The following is an 18132-nucleotide window of genomic DNA, read 5'->3' as shown; positions in this document are numbered from 1 at the left end:
GCATTAATTTAAAATCGTACGTCCGCTTGGACAATTCACATTGATATGTGCAGAAAACGCATAGAGAAACTTTCGATGTGATAGTTGGGCCTTGCTCCATTAGTTTTTTTTTTTATTATTATTATTTTTTTTTTTTCTTAATGGAAATTAATTTTTTTTTTTTTTTTTTTGAAGCAAAAAAATAATGTTTTTTTTGTCTGGCTGACATTTTTATTTTGTACATGATTAAAAATAGACGGTTTCATCCAATACAGTCGATTATGGGAAAAAAATTAATTTATTGAGAGATATCTCAAGTAGTATCAATGCAGTTTTTTTAAAAAACGTGTATACCCATCATACTTTTTAATAAAAATCAGGCATTCATTGTTTAGCGAAACAACTTAATTGAACCAAAAGTCCAATCTAATGAATTCATATTCGTTTGTTTGAAAAATGCAACATTCAAGTAATTTTTTGTTTATTTTAAATGGCATGGCTTCAATGAACATTCGAGTTAATAATTACGAATATTTACATACACCTGAAGAGATATAACTTTCAGAGAAAACTTTCGCCGCATAGTGCTTTTATCTATAGGGACAAATGCAAACACCTAACGCCAATGTTAATTTATTTCATCATCGAAGACGAACGAATGTATAATTATAATACTTAAAAAATGTATTTAGTGATTTTTTATTTTATTATTTTTTTTTTTTTTAGTATTGCTTGCACCTTAGAAATCAACGAAAAACTATACTAACGTGTATTTCTATAACGAATGCATGTACTTATACAACATGTATTTATGCGCCATTGATTATTGATCAAGTTTAACATAGGAACAAACTTGGAATTAAATTCTTGTACAACGTAACAATTGTATGTAATAATAATACTTTGCACAGGTACAGTACAAAAGTGAAACAACTCGAAATTAAGAGCCCGCTTAACAGGAAGGGTAATCTGTCGATTAAGGGATTGAGATGGCTGGCCTCTCGGCCGATTAAACCTGAAGAAATGGTAAGATCGAAGTTAGCTGTAGTAATTAGTAGATAGCGTTTACGCGTAACTTACTTGGAACTGTTTATATTCGCCTGAAAGCGCAAACGGAGATTATAAAATATTTAGTGATCAAAAGGCAATGTTGGATGAAGAGAAGAAGAGGGAAGGAGGAAAAGTGAGGTGGAATTGGGTGCAGTATAACAGTAGATTAATTTTTTTTTTTTTTCGTCAAACGACAACGTCGGGTGGGTGAAGTACGCGTAGCTGGCACGAGGGTATTTTTGTCCCAAAACTTTTGAACAAAAGATGATTCATGAGGTAGATTCATAAATAATGTACAAATACCGATGGGGCCCGCTGGTGCAGGTATACAGTGATGACCGTCACCACGGAGTCTTACAATAATATTGTATAGGTGTAGTGAATTGCTGTATCCATTACGATATGTTATAGATGATTTGACATCATCGGATCTTTTGAGGGAAAGTTTTGGGACAAACATCCTGCCGAGTTAGGGTACGAATGATAGTGGTAAACTACGATAGGCGGCAGTGCTGCCAAAAAACATAGCGACCAATATTTGTAATTGATTAACTATTTTTCTCATCTTCCGTCACCATCGGATCCATCTGTCCCCTTATTTATCATCTCATGCATGCGATAGGCACCAAGTTTCGGCCGGTCCTCCCCGTACCCCATCGCTGATTCTCGTTTAGGCGAACTTTTTCGCGCGTCGCGAGTTTTCCCGAGAACAGCCGTTGGACGGCGTCTTGGGCGTGTACTCGGGTCACCAGGCTTCGGTGTAGCGCACGTCAAACTCCTGCAAGGAGGGCAGCTGCTTCTTCAGAGCCTCAAAGGTCGAAGCCGACAGTTTCGTGCTGTTCAAGTTCAGCTTGCGCAGATTTGTCAGAGCTGCAAACATCATTTAATGCGTTTATTTTTGTTAATTTACTTAGCGCGGGTTGTTGGCGCGATAACCCTCGAACATCAATCGAATCAACACATTTACTTTCTTTTAATTTTTTTTTTTTTTTTTTTTTTTTTTTTTTCTAATAAATCATCTCAATATTTACTTGGTCTGTACATTCAAGTTCTTTTATATATCATTACAACAAAACCGGGCTTTTAAACGTCCATCAACAAACAAAGAAATCGCGTGATCAATCCAACGGTAAGGCACGTATATATGTATGTAGTACAAATCGGGCAGGGATCAACTGGACATGAGTCACGCGACGTAAAATCAATTTTTTTAGCCCCATGAGTCAAGAGGCTTATAGTTTTATTAAAGGACTCGTTTGTAACATTTTTCTGTTGAAAACAAGAATCAATTTCACGAAAAAAAAAAAAAAAAAAAAAAAAGAGAGAAAGAGACTCACAAGCAAGGGTGGAAATACCCTTGTCGGAGACGGGCGTCTCGCAGAGATTGAGCACTTGGAGCTTTTGTAGGTGTTCGCTTATCATCTGCAAGCCAGTGTCGCCAAATTGCGTGGCCCATAGGTTGAGGTACCTGAGGGCGGGTAGCTTGATGAGCTGCTCGGCGCACGCCGAAGTGACAGAAGTAAAGGCCAAGCTCAGGCACTCGAGGTTGCCAAGAGCACCGTTGCCCAGTAGCAATGCCACGTCCGCGTCTGTCGCCCGAACTGGCAGCGTGAGCTTGCGCGGGCCACCCTTTTGTTGCTGTAACGTTAATTTTACGTGCTCAATAATATTATACATAAGTATACCTACAATGGTGACACTTGGATGCACGGGAAAGGTGAGGAAGAGTACGAAACAGCTCGAACGAAGGGGTAACGCGCATAGGTACATTGTGCGGGGGATTATTGACATCAAGGGGTACCGAATGAAAGGGAACATACGAGCTCCTGGAGGTTCTTCTGTCTCTGGCAGAGCGCCGCGTATCTGGTTTTGCCGGACTCGGTGGACTGTAGGGCCGAGACGACTTGGAGCCGGGCCTCCTCGTTGGGCAGTAGGCGCCACTCCAGCATGAAGCACAGCGCCTCCTGGGCCGCGTCGCAACCCCGCACCCCCAGTAAGACGCACGCGCCGCCCGTCTGCTTCAGCAACGAGCTTATGAAGCGTTTCCTTCGGCAACAGCAAGCCAGCAGTGTTGTCAACTGCGTATACAATGTTTAAATCGTTTGTTTATTACCAAAAACAACAAAATCCAATTTTTTTTTTTTTTTTTTCTTTCCACCTCCCTCGTTGATCCTACAACACCTATATTTACAATAAATTACTCCACATTCAGAGAAAAATAAGCATATAACATAATATGTGCTCTGATGAAGGTTTTTATGTGTTACGTTATACTTATGTATGGTAATGGTTTACCTATCATATGTGTACCTACAAATAAAGTTTCTCGTAAATGCAACTAACTATAGGTACCTACTTTCGTTCAACTAACACTTTGTTCCATGAGTGTATGTTATACCTTGATATTGTTACGTATGACGCATGAATAAGCAATGATGACGCCCATAATAAAGTTAGTTAGTATAAGCTCAAGTAGTAGAAAAAGGTCATCCCATCAATATGTTTGGGTCAACATAATAAAGCAGCTTGACGAGCTACGAGCTGACACATTTTCAAAGTTTCAATGTATCTCAACAATTTGCCTGTCCTTTCATTAATAAGCCTTTCAAGTTGATTTGAAGCATTTTTCCACAATGACATAAATATGACAGATTTGCAGTTTTTTATTTAGCAAGGAAGGGAGAAAAAAAATAAATAAAAACATGACTTTAACCGTACGACCAACCGTTCAGTAAGTTCGGGTGCATAACTTTTACATACCAGAAATGCTATTGACTAAAAAACCGAATGATCATTTTTTTTCAAGGGGAGTCGAAGCTCATCTAATCCCAATGAGGTGAAATTTTATGATTTTGTACAGATTTTGTAAAAATAGAATAATGAAAAATTGTACATGCGGTGGTCCAATTCAACCCCTTTTCCAAATCATTTCAAATAAAACTAAAATTCGTATACATAGGTCTGTACATTAGACGAACAAAAAATTTTAAAACATGTTTTGATAAAATTAGTTATTAAATATGTGTAAGTCATCTAATGCATTTAGTTGGCCTGAAACACCACTTTTCTTCATACTCGCGATTATTGTTCAATGTCAGGGCACCATGTGCCCAGAATAGTCACGGGGAGTCACAGTGGGGGTCATCCACAACAGTACATCACATGAATGATCAGCACGTATAAACTTTTATGCACAACTCACGAATCCCCGAAGAGAAAGAGAGAGGAGTAAACAAGTTAAATTCCTCCTCCTAGGTGTATATTTATAATTTTCAAGTAAAATATTTGAATCATCCATAAGTACGGGTGAAAATATACACACGCATTCCATATTATATATAGACAAGAAGTTTATCACGCAATCGGTATTTGAAAGAGCCAAGTATACACTGCTTATCGAGATTTTGTAAATTCTAAGCTCGACTCTGTTGAATGAGCAATATAATTAGCTCCACTATCCCACTTAACGATCACTTCTCTGATTAGTATACATACAGTTAAAATTTTGTTGTTTCAAAGGATGTATTACTTTCTTGCACATAAAATTACAATTGTATGTAAGTTACACTGTTATTAAGTGTAACGTAACAAACCGAGATGTGCCTGATGAAAAAAAAATAAATAAAAATTGTTCTCGGGTAATGACGATGAGCATAGTATGGTATTGAAGCGTGGTGTTGCAAATCAAGTTGAACGGGGCAAAGTGAAGTGAAATGAAATGAAATAAAGCGAAAAGATCATTGTACTTGATAATAATGATGATGGGGATTGGTTGAAAATTTTACAAAACTCACCATTTCCCCGAAGATCTGGCCATCGTCGGGACAGGCCGGGCTTGAGGGGGCGGCAATGTGTATCCAACCGGGTCGAGGCTCCCGTACGGGCAGCAGTACCCGATGGACCGTGCAGCGCGGGTCCTTCGCCAATCTATGCATCACGCACGAGATCACCGAGTCCTGGACCTCCTTGTTGGCCAGAGCGTCTTCGGGAAACGGAACGGGTTGCAGTAGCGCACCCAAACCTGGCCGCCAGTCCGAGTACTCGGACCTGTTGGTCATTCGTGCATAAACTTATTAACACCTATGTTATTTTTCGCTCGTCCGTCGTGTCGCATCAGCTAAGCCAATTTACGTTGACGTGTTTTTTATGTTTATAACAGAAACCACGGCTCATTTTAATCGGCCTGAAGATTATTTTATTTGATACTTCAGAATATTCAAGTCGTGGCTCTTTGAAAAATTACAATTTTTTTGTACCGCATATTTCTCCCGTAGATTTCTAAGCTCTTTTAACAGAGTAAGATTTATCTCCCACGCAATGAAAATAATATTGTGCTTTCGATCAAGATATGGGGTGAAAAATTAACAACAATGAATACTCATGTTATAATAATATGGAGTAACACAAATATTGTTTTAGTTACTTATGATAGATGTATATTATACTTGTGAAGCACACCACGCAAAGTTGTAAAAAATAAAAAATAAAAAAAAAATAAAAAAATAAAATTGTGCGCATAAAAGTGATATAGGTGCATGCATAGTGTATGAGTAGAGAGCCTCTCGCAAAAGCCTTACTATACTCGCGATGTTTACATGTTTAACAGTTGGATGTCTAAAAATAAGTATGAGGAGGAGGTAGCAATGGTAACGTCATTCACGTACGCAATATTCAAGACGAGGAGATAGCATCTTAAGGGTGGCAGTGACGTGGGTGCGCCCTCTTCTGGCTGTTGGTGCTTGCAAGAGCTCACTTCAAATCTGGAACACGAAAGAAAATCTTTGAGCCCCAGCTAAACTTGTCGAGTAAACAGTGTCATAATATTATGGACTCGTGTTTATTACTTATTACTATGATTTTTTTGTTCTCTTTCTTTCACCTGCTTAAATATAAGTCAAACGAAACTATTGCTTGTGTAAAAATGGTCAACGACACGAGATCAGTTTTAATAGAATCATGTATAATAGGTATATGATAGATGTACGCGCATGGCTGCATATTGTAAGAGCGGCTTACCTGTGAAATATGGCGGCAACGCAGATGGAGACGAGATTGGGGAGGACCCGGGGATGGGGGCAGTCGCTGCCCGGGCCGTGAACCGAGGCAATGTAATCCCGGAGGGCGCGCTCACCGTCCACGGCCTCGTGGAGCGCCGCGACAAAGACCTGGAGCAAACGGCGCATGTCGGGCGACTTGCCAAAGTCGACGGTGTGCTTGAGGCAGCGCGTGACAGCGGGCCGAAGTGCCTGGACGATGGACGAACGGGGGTGGCGCCGGGCCAGCCGGGCAAGAGCGCGGGCCAGACCGACCGGCGGGGCCGCGCGCTCCAACAGGGGCCCTGCCACGCCCAGCACGGCTTCGGCCCAGCAGCGCGCCTCGCGCTCGCTCTCGTCCTCCTCTTCGTCCTCGTCGCTCAGACCCGTGATTATCAGTGGCCCGTCCATCTCCTCCTCCTCCTGATCCCCCGTTTTCTCGTTGTTTTCCACCTCGTCATCGTCCAGCTTTTTCTTGTCGTAATCAAGACACCGCTCGAGATGCGGTGGCTCCTCGAGTAGCTTAGCCACTGCCTCCAGAGGCACGCCGGCCACCCGCTCGTCCTGCAATTCGTTACGTTACACTATTATACTATCCAGCCTCATTGTTTATCTCCTATTTCATTACGTGTATGGGCAATCGAGTACTGCATCATCTTTAGGTGCACGAGAAATTTCGAAAAGTCCCTCAAACGTAAGATGTACTTATTTGTTTGATGGTGGTTTTCGTCGGATAAGTGCCATCGTCTCCGGGGCTATTTTGCGGCCCAAGGGACCTGCGAATCAGGGCCCGAGGGACGCAAAGTAGCCACGGAGCGATGGCGCTTAGCTATATTTCCTACCGAGGGCGCACCAGCCTCTCAAAAACGCCCGAGGTAGGAAAATTATTGAAAATAAAACGATCCGACTGACCTGTAGTGGAGTCCAAAGGGCAAAGTCAACAAGAGACTTGAGCTCTCGCAGCACAATCTCCTCTTTGATCGCGCTCACCATCACTTTTTGGTACCTGAAGATGCTCTTCTGTAAAGAGAAAAAAAAAACCCAAATACATCTGGTATGACATTTGATCCTCTACGGTATTGTTATACGCTTGTATTCCCATTGGCGGAGCACAACACTTTTGACTATTAAACATAATATTATATACCTAGTTTCATACAAATATAGCATAATGTTTGACTTGATCGTTGGCCAGGGTTACTTTTATGGCAATTTTTTGTTCCTATGGAAATCATCCTGGTAGCAGATGGTAATAATGTGCTCATGTACAAAAGGGGTTCAAAAGAGAGCGATCGCTTGCCGTGTTAAAAGTCTACTAGCCACGAGAATAATACCATTCAAGGAATCGGGGATTCAATGTTTGGTCATAATCCATAATGGTCAGAATTTTTTTTTTTTTTTTTGACCGATTTTTCTTTTGTGATGTTCTTCGACTACAAATAAATCAATTTTGTAGGGGATACAAACTTGCAAATTATAAGTGCAAGTTGCTTACAGATACTAATAAAATTCTTTAAAAATAATGACTTGTGTACCATATACTATGTACACACGTAGACACATAGTCACCACCTACTCAGATAATGATAACCACTTCCACATTTTTTTTTATCGTTCAACTAAAATTAATTTATCCAAGAAATTAGATCTTGTTTTATCAAAACAGCATAATATGTTACCTTCCAGAGTATAGAGTAGTACCACTGATCCCGTGTGTAGGCATTACTCGCCTGAAGGAGGAGCGATCCGTCAGGCAAAACGATTCTTAGGCAGTATTTATAGGTCGGGTCCCACCTCTCGACAGCGTAAACTTCAGTCATGCTACTGTACGGCACTGGCTGTTGAAAAAACCCAGTCAGCTGCAACACAAAATAACATTGCACATTGTTAATTGATGCTTAGTTTTTTTGCAAAGAGAGTATTCAATCTCCAAAAAAGCACGGGATGAAGAGAAAAAAATTTAAAAGCAAAGGTTTAGCGTCTCTCTTCGTTCAGTCTGTTTTGTTATACATGTATTTTCGTCAACAAAACCAAGATTAATTCGTCCGTCCTCTAAAACCTCCTTCAATACAGGGTTTTACATTTTTCAAACTTGGTGGTGTATACATAAATATAAGCTATATCTCTTTTCAATCGGAGATGAGAAAAAAATTTAGCTCATAACTCCGTAGGGTTATTGGTATATATTTTGGCAATTCAATTATATTATCGGTAAAAAAATATAACTATTTAAAGTTTCATAAGCACAAGGTTGAAAGTTAAATATCTGACACCAGCGCTATTCACTCTTGGAGCAGACTGCGTAGGTACATGAGAGTATTAGGTATTTTATTTTTCGTAAGCGCATATATTAACGACTCCCTATCAGCTGTAGTGAGGTTTTGTATGCCGTTTGCACGCGCTCGTGTGGTTCTGCTGCTGCGTCACTTGATGAAACTAAGCCGCGTGACTGTATTCAAAATTATATTTTTTAAAATACATCTACAACTTCGTTATAAAGTAAAGTTGGTGATAAAACAAAACTTGCGATAGACATGTTTTATCTTCCTGCACAGCAGTGGACACGAGATAGAATAACAACACGTATTATATTTTACTTCAAGACCTGCTTCGGTTTTTTGAGGGAACGTGGACGACATCATCGCAGAAAAACCCAGTTTTATGAACTCACGTTTCAGCAGTGGCAAAAAAATAAACCCATAAATTTATTATTGAAACTCACGTAATTATTTTAAAAAACAAGAAAGTGATCGAAAACAATAAAAAATAAATAAATAACAATAAAGAGGCATTAATATATACCAAAAATTGAATGCTAGGAGGTGAAAAACAAAAATGTTTAATTTGCACGAGAAACGGAGACTGTTTTACTATCTTTTTGATTCACCCATTTTTAAGTTACATCATGATTAAAAATGTCAAATATTGATAAACTTCGTAATGAATGACGACAATTGAGTGTTTACTTTCTTACAAAAGAAATTTTGCGGAGCAAGACAAAAATATTGAAACCAAAAAGTTTGAGGAAGTGCGCCGTAAGTTTTACGAAAAATAATAAATGTCTCGGGAGTGTAACCGTGATTATTCTCATACTTATAAACTTTGAAAAATTTTCCAAATATTCTTTTCCATCAACTATATATCCAACTTTTGAATTTAATGTGTTTTTCAACACGTATTATCGCACAGGGCACACAAAATATTTCAATTAATGGCAACAACAATTCATCATCGCCACTCATTACTGCGCGTTGCTAAAAATAACCCAATCATAAAAATAATAACGGTATCTCCCAATAATTAGATCCACGCGCAGTTTCCAAACTTTATTCGATACATTTGTAAATAATTAATTAGTCGTGGCATCGAATCAGTATAGGCTTAAGAGCTGATCCAAGAGTTAACTTAGCTCGAAGGAAGACAACGCACCTGTATTTCACTAGCTAACTAGCTAAAGTTATCTCAAGTAATTTCTAACTTAATCGGTTCTCTAGTGGTAGTGAGCCATCCTTCATAAATCTATAATTGTACATCTACTCGCTAAATGTCGGTAAAGTAAGAAAATTCATAATGATTCAGAACGTGATACGTCATTCACAATATTATCATCTGCACGTATACTTTTTGCCATTTCCATACCCTTTTAGAGATATGCATATTGACGCATATTGACCATACCGTATATATCTGTTTACCGCGATCGAGGCTTCCCTTTAATACTGTAAAATTATATGATATTAATTTCTCTTTTTGATACTTCACACACATATACATACCAAAAGTATCTGCAATTTATAACGAACAGCAAACAGCTTTACATTATTTTTTAATCAACAAATCATGGTAGGAGGACAGTTTTTCCAATTTTTTTTTCCAACTAAAGTCAAACCAAAAAAATATTCATCAAAAAGGAGAAGAAAAAAAAAAAAGAAAGAAATTATAGCTGAAGAAGTTTTTTTACGGCTTAAAGTGGGAAGTTACAAACGAGGGAAGCCAGTGTAAAGCCTAATTATGCATGAACTTAAGCGAATATTTATTTTACCGAACCTACGCTGCCACGTCAATTAACGACAGTCACATTTTGCACCTATTTTTTTTGTTTGAGTAAAAAATGAGTGGCTCAAATGTTTGAATCGCAAAAGTTTTAGTTTGGAAAAGCTCAAGATTTCAACATCGGTAAGAAACACGCAAATTATTTATACCAACCACAAATTTTGTGTGATTTACGTACCTCATTTGCGTCACGATGAGTTTGATTCATCTTATCGCTTCGATTAAAATAATGCCGTCTTTTATGATGCGATTTGTATTCATCCGTATTTAATGTGCACCTTCCATATTATTTTATTACAAAATGTAAGCGATAAGTAAAATGATTTTGTCCACAAGGATATTTGACTCACAGCCAACGCCAAGTGATGCAGTCAACAGGTACTCTCAGACATACGTAAATTTAAATTTCTGATTGTACAGATGTTTCAAAAAGCAAATGAAAAAAAGGTTATCCAAAAGACGTGGAATAGCAGAAAAGGAGGCTCCGTAACTCAAATAAATGCATTGTATACAACTCAATTTGATGAAAAGCCGGTAGTATGCGTACGTTTTAAACACGTTAACAAACTTGGGTCAGCTATGCCAGGAGTATTTGGTCGACAACGAAAAAATAAGTGTAACATTTTAAAAATTTTAGTTAAAAATAGTCTTTCACCGTAATTTCGAAACGCCAAGTGAAGAGGGACAGAGTTCGGATGAAGGTACCAAAGAAACAAGTAAGAGTTTGCTAATGGCTGAAGTTGATGAAGAAACGTAGGTACGCGATTGTATAACTAACAGAATTGTCAATTAATAAAACGTTTGAAAAAAAGAAGCAAAAAAATTGAAAATGTTAAAAATAACGTTATGTGACTATGTATTAGTTGTTAAGTGCCGATAGGAAAATATTATCAGTAGGGAGAGGAGTATTGTTAAAGTGCAAAAGTAAAATAGTTTTCTCTACAGGTACCCCGTTAAAGTTGAATGGTTATTGATGATTTTATATCGTACCTCGGCCGAAAGTAGCACTTTTTTTTACTGGGGGGGGGGGAAAAACTCCCACGTCATGGTTGGAACCTAATAAAAAAAAAAAAAAAAAAAACCACAAAGGCGCACGTTCTAGGAGGAAACAAGAAAAAAATCTCAGATCGCGTGCCAATAAAATATGCGACCTGAGACATTTCTCATTTTCCCTCCGTAGAGAAGAAGCAATGTAACGTAATATATTTTTCAGTACGTGAAGCTGATGAAAAAAAGAATTGAATCCATGCGCGCGGTGACACGCACTTGGCACGAAACACTCCAACTTTTCAGCTTGAAATAAAGTTCTCTGATTAGTGATAAGTACAACGTCCGCCAGATGTGCAAGGGAGCGAAAGAAAGAAAAATAGAGACGGAGCAAGTTCAGATGCGCGAGCTAAGTATATTACTTATACACCTAGTTTGCTTCTCGCCATGCGTTCTCGCGTCATAAGTCGCGAGTCACGATGCTCCACTACGTAGGTATCGATCGTGCCCGTTTCAGGCTGCGTCATGTACGTGGCGCATGTATGTAACTATTTTTTTTTTTTTTTTTTTTTTTTTTTTTTCTCTTTCCGTGATACAAAGGTTGTCGGGTCAAGCTCCCAAACATTTCAACTTTTGCATTTTGCAAAGATTCTTTGTTTACAATTAAACCAAATCTGGAACCCAATGAACGCATACATTTTTGCATTTTAGATGCGCTTAACATGTGAATTTGTTTTAAATGCCACGGTTTTTTTCGCGTTTAAGGCATCAAATTCAGGTGTAGGGTCAAGAAAATCAAATTGGTATACGTGAGTCAATGCAGTGCACACTCAGCCGGGAGATATGTAAATATAAGTTCGTGAGAGGGGGGCAAAAACGGGCAAAAATGCTCGCAAAAATGTTGCACAAGCGACTTGGATTTGGCGGTAAAAATGAACATGAATAGGGAAGTTTTCCGCCTCGGCTGGGTCAGTCGCGGATGTCTGCACTGCTCTAGTTCGGTCTAAGCTTGCTTGCGAGTGCGCATTTGTGTGCGGCGAGCGAAGGGGAGGTGCGGAGAAGAGGGAGGAATGACGTCAGAGCGCACGTGAATGTAGGTCGAGGGTTGAACGACTGGTGGAGCGATCTTGAGAGAAACTAGGTCGGCAACGCTGCATCACTTGAATGAACGCGGCCAAAAGCCCCACCAGCGACGTGTTCAATGACGACTAAATTCCCGTGTCAGCCAAACCTCAAGCTCGCCACCTGGAACATCTATTACTTATTTTCTTACGGTCCCCGTTTAAGTGTTTCGTTTTGTTTGCCTGCGTTTACGTAGAACAAGTCTTTAGGGTGCCTTCGCTTCTCCAATAATAATGCGGTCTAGAGCTTTTTCGAAGAGCCGCGAGAAAGTCGACTCAATCAATGAATGAACCGAGAACATTTTTTTTTAATTCGGGTAAAGTTTAAAAGGCTGGAGCCACCTCTCAGTCATCATAGAATTAACCTTATCAAGTTTTTGCCAATCAAACTAAAATAAATCTATTGTATTAATAAAAATGGAAAATTTTTCACGCATAGTTGCATACAGAGTCAACTGTTGGACTTGTCCTTGACTATTAAGAATGTGCATGTAAATTAATGAGGAATACCGTACAAAAGAACATTTAATTTTCAAAAATCCCCTTCCGAATTTTGAAGGCTACGATATTTTCGCAAACATTTCTAGATTGCAATTTTTTAATGGAAAAAAAAAAAAAAAAAAAAAAAAATACTCATCAAATTTTGACAAATACTGAGTGAATTCAGACTTGATGCAATGAGTATTGAATTTTAGAGATATTCACGGACGACTTAACGAGCTCCATATATGTTTTTGCCACGATGCATTAAAAGTTTTAGGCATTGGGATAGGTTATTGGCATATTTCTCTGGATCCACTCGATGCACAGTGCAGATATATCATGACTTTAGAGAGACATTATTCATGATTCTTTTTAATAAATCATGGTAATTGTGTCTGTAGAAAATTACCACCCCAAAACCACCCCAAAAATTAGAATAATAATTGTATGTTGTAAGCATCGATTCGAAGAAATTTTGTTCAAGAACTTTTGGTAAATAAGATTTTTTGATAAACCCCTTGAGTGTAGGTATAGGTATCCACGATGAATCCTCGCGTCTTTGGCTGCGTACCTCCTTCCCCTTGGCGAACGTATACGGGATTATAAACGACCACCTGGTCGTGGATAAACGATGAAACTGAGAGTAAGTGAGAAAGAAAAAAAGAGAGAAAGTGCAAAGTCCGACTTATACTGTAAGTATACTTTTGACGAGCGAGATCGAGATATCTAACGATAACGGTGGCGGCTTGCTGACGTCAAGACTCGAGTTACCCCTTTTTTTTTTATTATTCCTTGTCGTCGGCTTCTTTTATGCCTCACGCACATCCTTTCGCCCAGTTACTGACGTACAATGAACCGTTAAATCTCTCTTTCTATTGGCTCGAACAAAAGAGTAGGTTCCTCGGGTTGAAAAAATAACTATTAGTTTTCAATACAAATATCCCTACCGCCGAATTTTCGTATTTAAATAATAGTTGCAACGCTACAAGTTCATAAGTTGCGGCTACACTCGAAAAATAGTACCAAGCGCTGCAGGTCTTTACGGCCGTGATACAAGCTACAAACAAAAAAAATAGATGAAAAATAGGAACTAATTAAATCTAATCTACGACAGACGTTTCGTCTTTATTTTTTAACAGTCATAATATTTTGTTAGTCAAGGCTTGCATCTTGAGCCATATTGAGTATTTTTCAAATCTTCGTCTTTGAGGAAAAAAAAAAAAAAAAAAAAAAAAAAAATATTCGTATTTATCATAGAGATCTCGATCATGTAGTAATGGTACACTTAAAGTTAAGTCTGATAAGTTTCAAACCTGCGTAAAATATGATTTATTGTTTTTCTGCTTACTTTCTTCTACATAAGCACACGTGCACGTGATTATACTCTTTCAATGGAAACACTGACCACAGATAAGTATTTTTGGATGCCTGCGTTATTTTTGAAGGCATCCAAACGAAAATAGCCAGGCAATCGATGAGCTTCAAGAAAATAAGGCAAGTGGCTGTAAGATAATAAATCTGGAAAATTTTATTTACTCCGACTTTGTTTACTTATTTTACTTGAATTCGACGAAGAGCACCTGCATCAAAGAAAAAATCTATGGAAATTTTTTTTTGGATGCATGCTGACTTAAAAAATAACTTGTTTTGCTTACATGAGTTATCACGCATTAAACAAGCTCATGCAACAAAGTTTTTATTTTCACATTAATTAATCTAGATTGGATTTATCATCGCAATAAAAGTACGAGACATGTATACATTCATTCACATAGATGATATGAGTTTTTTTTTGGGGAGAAAAAGTTTTACAGTTTTTCAAATAAAAGAGTCAATTACTTTTCAACATTATACTTTTTGCAGAAAAGAAAATTAATGCGCTGTTGTCGGCATAGTTCAAGCGAGTAAATTGTTTCAGTTACAAGAACCAGTGAGTGACCGTTTTAACTAATAAATTCAATAATAAATAATAAATAGTGACAATCGCATGCGAAAGCAACGGCGTTGTAGTAGCGTAAAAAATAAAATAATTGTCGAATACCCGGACGCACTGAGACAAGCTTTGAAAACGGTATTTAAAATAAATATTGACTTTCCGCAGTGGCTGACTTGACTCTGTTTATACTTTGTACTGTGAAAATACCGAGCAAGTGTTTGTCGAAGAAAAAAAAAAAAAAAAAAAAAAATTCACATCTTGTTAAATTAATTAAACACACATTACGAGAGTAGATTGCGTATAAGGGAAAAATAAATTGCAGGCAAAATTTCTACCGTATTTTTTTTTTTTTTGTAAACAAAGTCGTGGGCCACGCGCGAAGAAAGAGCAAAGAGTATCTCGGAGTTTTGCGATCCAAAATCGTATAAAAGGGAAAAAAAAAAAAAATTTTTTTTAAAGGAGGGGGGGGGGGCAGCAAATACAAATAACGATGCAAGTACTGACCGTTTTGGAGGAGAGACAGGCATCGTTGAGGTAGAGGTGGTGGGTCTCCCAGCGCCTGAGAAACCGGCTGGAGAGTATCTTGCTGACGAGGGTGCGCGTGTGGTTGAGCGAGCAGACCTGTATGTCGCCCTCCTCGATGGGCTTGAAGCGCGGCCCGGCAGGCCCGGGGCTCGGGACCGGGCTGGACGAGCCGCTCGCGCTCGAGCAACCGGCGCTCTGGCGCTCGAGATTCGGGCACGAGCGAGCCACCGGCAGGCAAACGCTCGCCTCGAGGCCCGGCTCGGGTTTCAAGTGGTGGGACTTTAGTGAGACCGTCTCGTTGCTGCTGGCCCGCTTTTCCTCCCGCAGCGAGGACGTCTCGTCGAGGAGCATCAGGCAACCACCACCACCACCACCACCACCACCACCGCCGCCGCCGATCGAGCCCCCTCCGTTGACGAGCGCGTGCTCGAGGGCATCGGCCGAGGACAGCTGGGGCGAGCTCGTGCTCGTGTTCTCCTGGTGGCGCAACGCGGCCCCACCGACCGAGAGGAAGCCGTAGTACGAGGGCATCGGCCCACCCGTGGCCAGGCCCACCGTGGCCGGGGCTGCGGGACTCGAGGGCAGCGACGAATTGTCCTCGGGCTCGGTTTCCTCCAAATTGTACGCGTCGTCGTAATCCTCGTCCTCGTCCTCGCTCGGCTCGTCACGCTCCGAGGCCCCCAACAGCATACTCGTCGAGCCGTTCGAATAGCCCGGCTGTCGGTGCTTCGAGGAGGCCAGCAGGCAATTGCCGTTACCGATGCAACCGTTGCCCGCATCGTCGGCGTGAGGAGGAGGAGGAGGGGGCGACGTCTTCGGGGCCAAGTTCTCCTCGCTGGGCGAGGCAGAGGAGTTGCAGTGGCTCGAGTTGGACGACTCGCTGGAGCGTAGCTTCAGGAGGAGCTTGCGCCGCCAACCACAGCCGGGTTTGTCCTCCTCGGCTCTGTTGTCGTTGTCATTGTCGTAGTCGTCGTCGTCGTCCGTGGGGGTGAGGGCTTCCAGACCGTTGCCGGGGACGGGGGGCTCGCTGGTGAAGACGATGGTCGGCGAGGCGAGACAATCGGGTCCCGGACTGAGGAGCTCGGCGTCGAGGTAGTCGCTACGAATGCCGGGCAGGGTGTCGGTGCTGCTCGCCTCGGACAGCTGATCTATGTAACGAATCGAGGACGAGCCGGAATCCCCTTCGCTGGCCGCCTCGGAATTGCGCCGTTTCGGCTTCGAGGTGCACTTTGTGCCCCCACCCGCGAGGGGATTAGTCACGACGCTACGCGTCGCCCGAGAAAACGGATTCTGAAAGCAATACATCTCGCAGCACCGCGCACCTCAGGTATGTTAGTTTGTTTTTTGTTGTCCCCAAACTTGTAGGAGGTAACCCACTATGATTATCTTCTCTGCAAGTATATAATTATGTATAGCCTGCCGGTGGTCCTACTGAGTTCTCGTACACGCCAGCATGACCTTTACGCCTGCAATCATCGGGCGGCGTCGTCGTCAGCTCGGTGAACGCTGGCGGTCGATGCAGGTCCACCTGCTGCTACTGCTGCTGATGATACTCATCGTGCTCAAGCGTAATTTTTTCACACCTATGATGATGATGATGCGCGTGCATTATTCGCGGGTGTTAATTGTATCTCTTCTCTCGTTATAAATATATAGGGGATACGAGCGCCTTACACCTTTAATTTGTTGTTACTCTCAGCTGTGTGTGTGGCATGTTTCATACATCAACAATTGCCAGAGAACGTGTAGCCGTTCGGCACGTATATACATATGAGTAGATGTAGGTGTAGTTGTGTGTATACAACAACAACAACATCAACTACTCAAAAGAGCAGAGAGAAAGTCCGCAGAGCTTGCAAAAGCACCACACCTGCAAGTTTCGCAGTTCTCGCGTTCCTCAAGTATTATACATATTTATATTATGTAGATGGGTGTGCAGAGGTATATCTCTCGTCTCGATGGCCCGTGTGCGCGCGTTTTGTAATTATATATGTATATACAGCTATATAGACAGGCCGGCGCGGGCGGCTGCAGGATCGATGAGAGACGAAAGGGTGGCTCTGTCTCGCTTACCCACCCACCCACCACCTCGCGTTTCGTTGCTCGTTGCTCTTCTCGCTCGTCACAGTCGTCACGTCGACCCGGAGCTTTGCCCCCTCCGCCCCTGCTACACGTATATATAAGTATGCCGCCCTGTCCTCTTTTCTTCACAAGATTGCATATATAAACCTTTACACTTGTTTTTTTTTTTTCTTTTCTTTTCGTCGACCCTTGCAGCTTATGATATTTTTCTTCTTGTCCGTGTGTTGTACATATACATGTAACACGAGGTACTGCGTAGTAGGGCATGGAACTAGGTGCAGTGCAGGTCCAGCAGATTTTTACGCTAAAATCTCAAACCATTTTGTTGTCGTTACTTTCCGCCACGAAATCGGGTTAAGTATAAATTATTCGCACTGCTGCTTAGCGACGGGAGCTGTTGAGTATTTGGGCTGGTCCACGGATCAAACTTGTATGGCCGATTATGCTTTTGTCGGGTGCAATGATCCGCGTTTGTGCTATACCACCTCGGTCTTTTTCCAAGTACCCAACAATATTTTAGTTTTTACCGATCTACTTACAAGCACAACGAAATGAAATAGAACTCAAGCACTTGATGCTTTGTTGTCGACGCTGGTTCTGGTATAGGTATCTTTTTTATTTTTAATACGCAGGTAGTACGCATGTATATACAAGTGTTCGCGTATATAGAGATATGTCGGTAGGTAACCTATATTACCATTACAGTCATATGTTACGAATGTAAGTATACTATATACGTTACAACGCACCAAAATAACGATCGTTCAGCAATATAACAACTTTCCATCAAACAAGTATTAACAACTGTATCATTAGTTCAAAATAAACTATTGGCGAAGCTTGCATATTCGAACGAAAACAATTGAAAAAAAAAAAAAAAACA

The 18132-nt window shown here is 40.7% G+C and overlaps 1 protein-coding gene across 2 annotated transcripts; it reads right to left on the bottom strand.

The window, feature by feature from the left end:
• Positions 1-200: 200 nt before the first annotated feature.
• LOC106637195 (C-Maf-inducing protein) lies at positions 201-17218 on the bottom strand. Of its 2 annotated transcripts, XM_089591332.1 has the most exons (11): positions 15603-17218; positions 15147-15503; positions 7742-7921; positions 6975-7082; positions 6516-6626; positions 6046-6425; positions 5694-5789; positions 4824-5076; positions 2850-3107; positions 2367-2667; positions 201-1899 (listed from the first exon to the last, which is right to left on the bottom strand). In XM_089591332.1, the coding sequence occupies exons 1-11, from the start codon at positions 16470-16472 to the stop codon at positions 1775-1777; spliced, it is 3039 nt and encodes a 1012-aa protein (XP_089447458.1). In that variant the 5' UTR covers positions 16473-17218; the 3' UTR covers positions 201-1774. The 2 variants fall into 2 exon arrangements, with proteins under 2 accessions (XP_089447458.1, XP_014205387.2); XM_014349901.3 differs by having other exon boundaries at positions 6046-6626; positions 15147-17218.
• Positions 17219-18132: the final 914 nt, after the last annotated feature.

Source organism: Copidosoma floridanum, unplaced genomic scaffold (genome assembly GCF_036245765.1).
Source record: "Copidosoma floridanum isolate Cflo_tuat_1 unplaced genomic scaffold, Cflo_Japanese_pri ptg000013l, whole genome shotgun sequence".
Lineage (NCBI taxonomy): Eukaryota > Metazoa > Arthropoda > Insecta > Hymenoptera > Encyrtidae > Copidosoma > Copidosoma floridanum.
The sequence above is the reverse complement of the archived record's forward strand: the minus strand, read 5'-3'. Positions and strand labels throughout refer to the sequence as shown.

What these genes read in the sequence shown, in the direction of transcription:
- LOC106637195 (XM_014349901.3), bottom strand. Translation starts at nt 16,472, where the DNA reads ATGTATTGCTTTCAGAATCCGTTTTCTCGGGCGACGCGTAGCGTCGTG. An exon ending in GTTGCCGCCATATTTCACAG is followed by an intron (nt 5,790 to 6,045) that starts GTAAGCCGCTCT and finishes TTCGTGTTCCAG; the next exon opens with ATTTGAAGTGAGCTCTTGCA. An exon ending in GGGTATTTCCACCCTTGCTT is followed by an intron (nt 1,900 to 2,366) that starts GTGAGTCTCTTT and finishes TGATGTTTGCAG; the next exon opens with CTCTGACAAATCTGCGCAAG.